This window comes from Oncorhynchus clarkii, chromosome 7, assembly GCF_045791955.1.
Source record: "Oncorhynchus clarkii lewisi isolate Uvic-CL-2024 chromosome 7, UVic_Ocla_1.0, whole genome shotgun sequence".
Taxonomy (NCBI): Eukaryota; Metazoa; Chordata; class Actinopteri; order Salmoniformes; family Salmonidae; genus Oncorhynchus; species Oncorhynchus clarkii.
Window position 1 is genome coordinate 66,956,785 of NC_092153.1, and position 4,910 is coordinate 66,961,694.

A 4,910-nucleotide genomic window follows, 5' to 3' on the forward strand; every position below is an offset into this window, starting at 1 on the left:
GACAGACTGGCGGCTCTGGCAGCTCAGGACAGACGGGAGACTCTGGCGACTCAGGACAGACGGGAGACTCTGGCGACTCAGGACAGACGGGAGACTCTGGTGGCTCAGGACAGATGGGAGACTCTGACAGCGCTGGGCAGGAGGAATGCTCTGGCAGTGCTGGACAGGCGGGAGCATCTGTAGGGGGAAGACGGAGAGACAGCCTGGTGCGGGGGGCTGCCACCGGAGGGCTGGTGCGTGGAGGTGGCACTGGATAGACCGGACCGTGCAGGCGCACTGGAGCTCTTAAGCACCGAGCCTCCCCAACCTCACCTGGTTGAATGCTCCCCGTAGCCAGGCCAGTGCGGCGAGGTGGAATAGCCCGCACTGGGCTGTTCTGGCAAACCGGGGACACCATGCATAAGGCTGGTGCCATGTACGCCGACCCGGGGAGATGCACTGAAGACCAGATGCGTAGAGCCGGCTTCATGGCACCTGGCTCGATGCCCACTCTAGCCCGGCCGATACGAGGAGCTGGAATGTACCGCACCGGGCTATGCACACGCACCGGGGACACAGTGCGCTCCACAGGCACCCTCTCGCTCTCCACCGCATAACACAATGCCTGCCCGGACCCTCTCGCTCTCCGGTAAGCACGGGGAGTTGGCTCAGGTCTCCTACCTGACTTAGCCACACTCCCCGTGTGACCCCGCCAATACATTTTTGGGGCTGCCTCTAGGGCTTCCTTGCCAGCAAAACATGATAAACCACTCCCATGGTTGTAGACTGCTCTATCTGGATGTTTACCAGAAAACATGATAAACCATCATGGGAGTGGTTTATCATGTTTTCTGGTAAACATCCAGGTTTGTAGGAAGGAAAATATAAAATGTTGCTTTATTTTTCAGTCCCCGATATTAACTTAGAAATTACTTGGTAAACTGGTAATAATATAACATTGGCTGTTATGTATAATATTGTGTGAGATGACACAAGGTAACCCCCTAACTTTGGGTAGTTCTTTGAGACCAAGAGAAAATTGCTAAACTATAGTAATGTAATTGATTATGAATTTGTTCTTAAGCGACTTGCCTAGTTAAATAAAGGTTACATTTAAACAAATGTTAACACTTGCCTTCTAGTGGCCTCATGGGTGGAACGTTGTTAATATTTTTCATAATTTCATAATCAATATACAGGATTGGAAAAAAACTCAGAAAATCCTGTGATTCTATGTCAAAAAAATTATACATTCACATTATATGTTATTTTTTTATTGAGGAAGATTGTAGCCAGGCAAACAAGAAAGGACAAAATTAAAACATTGTAAAACAAGGTAGGTTATTGCCGTAACAGCATGTTGTCATTGAAGGTTGTTATGGCATTCTAACTAATTGGTCCTACAGTACATAGCTAGCAGTAATTCATGGCCAGTTGCAGCACTTGCAGGCATCAACATAGACCAGGCCGGGCTGGCATTTGTGCAGGTAGGTGTTGCCACGGAAACACTGGAAGTAGGTGGTGTTGTCGAAGATGTTGACGTACAGGCCGTCTGGGCGTCCGGAGCAGAAGCTGAGGATGGGGTCTGGGGTGGTGGTGGGTGCCCGAGTGGTGGTGGGCTTGGGGGCGAATCCTGGGAGAGGGAGGGAGAAAGGAAAGGATGTATGGAGAAAGGGAGGAGAGTTTGAGATGATATATAGACCTACATACTGTATAGCTTTACTTAGAGGTTTGTAAAGTCAACTGAATTCAATTGAACTGAATGGAAGTTCATTTACCCAGAGAGTTGCGGAGGTGGTTGACGAGAGGGAAGGGGCCATCAGCACAGAAAGCACCACTGAAGTCATCCATGTCTAGGGTCCACACAGAGGCTCCTCCCAGGTTCTTGGACTTCAGCCACTGGACCTGATGAAGCAAAGAAGACACAGACAAATGTGCTAACATGGACATGGCTTTAGAGATAAATCAGTTGATTGATTGATATTGACTCAGATGTTCCTGGCATGTACCTTGGCAGCGTAGCTCTCCTTGCTGTCGTAGCCCACCCAGGAACTGCCTTTGACGGCGTAGGGGACCTTCTGCTCATCAATCCATCCGATAGTGGCACCGGAGGTGAAGGAGCAGACCTGGGGGGAGCGAAACATTCTGTTAGATAATGACAAACAAACAGATAAACAAACAAACTACACAAAATGGCGTATTGTTTTGAGATTTGTGGCCTGTGTGCTTTGAGTAAAAAATTTATATTATATATATATATATATATATATATATATATATATATATATATATAGATCAGATGTATGATCATGAACATAGTTATTCAAGTTTTAGCGCACCTCGTAGTAGGACCAGTATCCTGCGTCCCGGGTGTAGGGACCAGCGTCAGCCGGGCCGTTTGTGGGGGCTCCCAGGCCAGTGCTGGAGGTGGTGAGACGGTAGGTACGGCCGTAGGTGGGGAAACCCATCAGCAGCTTCTCAGCGGGAGCACCGTTGTCCAGCCAGTAGGTGATGGCAGAGTCCTAACACATAGAGACAGGTGGTTAAGACAAGGGAGCTACAATGGAGGACATCTATACCAATATTTTGTATATTTACATAATTTCTTCACAAGTTTCCTGGTGAAAAACTTGGTGTAGATGTTAAAAAAGAAAGTGTGTCTTACGACATTGAAGTTGTAGTGTGTCCCCGAGTCATGGCTGCTGCGGAACAGTGGGCTATTGTGTCCTGTGGCTCTCTCCCAGTGTCCGTGGAAGTCATAGGTCATCACGTTGATGAAGTCCAGAGAGCTGCAGAGACATGAATAGACAGGGGAATGAAGTATATAAAGTGTGTTTGTTTGAAAAGGAGAGCGAGGGAGAGAGATAAAAAAGAGAAAGAGAGAAAACAGAGACTTCAATTTATATCAGAGACTTCTATCAGCTGAGTGGGTTTCTCCCAGACCCATGCTGTCTACAGTACCTGGCGATCAGGGCCACCTCGTAGCTAGAGTTGATAGTGGGCTGAAGAGCAGCCACGTTGGCAGACAGGAGCAACTGGGTCAGCCTGGTGTCTTTAGCGTCATTCTCAAAGGCCTTCTGCAGCTCCTGTTAAGCCATACATAGACATTAGGTACAGAAAATAGTCAAAACTATATGGCCCTTCAGGCTGAGCTGGATAGACAGCGCTACAACGATAACAAGCCACAGAAAATGACAGAAACACATTGAAAGATAAAGGTGCAAAACCTCACTCATGTTATAACTGTCAGTAAAAAAGTTTATGTGCAAGCTTACTCTGACGAGCTTGGTGAATCTCTCCCTGTCTCCATCGGGGCTGCCGTTTTGAGTGGGGAACTCCCAGGCCAGGTTGAGACCGTCAAAGCCATGGGAACGCAGGTAGCTGATGGCAGACTTGATGAAGGCCTGGCGGCCCTCAGGCTTGGACACCATTCCAATGAATCTAGAGGGGTGGAGGGAGACAATGTAAACCGTTTCTCTGGTCCTGAGTCTATTGATGTGCAGAAGTAGGGAAATGGAAAACACTATGATAAAACACTATGATAAAACACTATGATTAAACACTATGATAAAACACTATGATTAAACACTATGATAAAACACAATGATTAAACCTGATAAAAAAAGGAGTGGAATGGGAAACAATAAAAACCTTCACCATTGAAATTGACTTTTTTAGATGCTGGGTACAAAAACACAAATCTGTTTAATGTGGAGTAGTGGAAAGATGTGAAAGTAAAATTTTATCTTATCACAAACCATGCTTTTGGAGAGCTGTGAAATCGCAATAAAATACTGTGAAGAACCAATAAGAGACTTACGGGCTAAGTCCGTTGACTGTGCCTCCGACAGACAGCAGAGTCTTCATCATTGGGTTCCTGCAGATCAGAGAGGTAAGATGAGGAGTCAAACCGAGTGTTCACCATGGAATTATTAACTAAGGCCCAACTCTCACTGATGTCAACCCAGAGTCACTCACACGTTCTTCAGGTGGTTGAGGCTCGTGTAGAGGGTCTCGTCATTCCACTCGATAGGGGCGACCTGGTTGAAGCTGTTGATGGTGGCCAGGGCGTAGATCACGTGGGTGCAGAGGAATGGGTCGATGTTCTCGGGGGTGAACTTCCCAGTGGTTGGGCGATACTGGGACCAGTTGGTCATGTGACACACCAGTTTGGTGGAGGCAGCTGAAGGTAAAAGAGGAAATCTATCCAGAGACTGAATTTCACATTGACCCTTTGGGGTGCTCTAAAATAATGGGTTGGATTATTTTACTTTATGGGATTCCTCATTTTAAATGCTTATGTAGGATGCATGAATTTGAGTAGGATTACCGAGCCTCAGAGGTGTAATTGTGGCTCAGATAAGGAGATTTAAACCACAGAATTAGATTTAACACAATCTTAATCTCTATGGTTTAAACATGTCAATTGAGAAATGTAAAAAAGTTGATGAGGGAAACGCTTACCAATCTGCAACATCAGCAGAAGGCCCAGACCTGAGGAAAGATTACTGAGTTAACAGAGTAGACACTAGGGACTCGTTTGCCAGTGGGTCATGTTGAAGAATAAGATGAGGATGATGATAATGATAACAACAAGGACGATGGGGATGATGATAGTGATGGTAATGACTGAAGACGGCATAGGCATGTACCTGCAAGCACAGTAAGTCTGGCCATTGTGTTGTAAAAATAAAGTATGTTTTCCTTAGAAACAATGTACCTGAAAGAAAGGATAGATTATTAAAATAAATGAATACATACAAATAAACAAACAAATGACTTAATAAATACATTCTTAAATATAAATATATAACGAAATCGTATAATTATGCAATTATAACATTTTATACATGCAATTCTGTTGTTATGTTGTTCATTCAGGTCAACCAAGTTTGTAAATATTAGATATCACAAAGTATTGGATAGTGTTT

General features: G+C 45.2%; 1 protein-coding gene across 1 annotated transcript; it reads right to left on the bottom strand.

The window, feature by feature from the left end:
* Positions 1-1,403: 1,403 nt before the first annotated feature.
* On the bottom strand, positions 1,404-4,668 carry LOC139414414 (acidic mammalian chitinase-like). Its single transcript, XM_071162327.1, has 11 exons — positions 4,632-4,668; positions 4,444-4,473; positions 3,958-4,162; positions 3,800-3,856; positions 3,255-3,420; positions 2,941-3,065; positions 2,645-2,768; positions 2,319-2,501; positions 1,989-2,105; positions 1,758-1,884; positions 1,404-1,612 (listed from the first exon to the last, which is right to left on the bottom strand). The coding sequence occupies exons 1-11, from the start codon at positions 4,654-4,656 to the stop codon at positions 1,404-1,406; spliced, it is 1,368 nt and encodes a 455-aa protein (XP_071018428.1). The 5' UTR covers positions 4,657-4,668.
* Positions 4,669-4,910: the final 242 nt, after the last annotated feature.

Excerpts from the sequence above, each read along its gene's own strand:
- LOC139414414 (XM_071162327.1), bottom strand. The coding sequence starts at position 4,656 with ATGGCCAGACTTACTGTGCTTGCAG. Across the intron at positions 3,857-3,957 it reads CTCAACCACCTGAAGAACGT|GAACCCAATGATGAAGACTC; the intron begins GTGAGTGACTCT and ends TCTGATCTGCAG. Across the intron at positions 3,066-3,254 it reads GATTCACCAAGCTCGTCAGA|GAGCTGCAGAAGGCCTTTGA; the intron begins GTAAGCTTGCAC and ends ATGGCTTAACAG.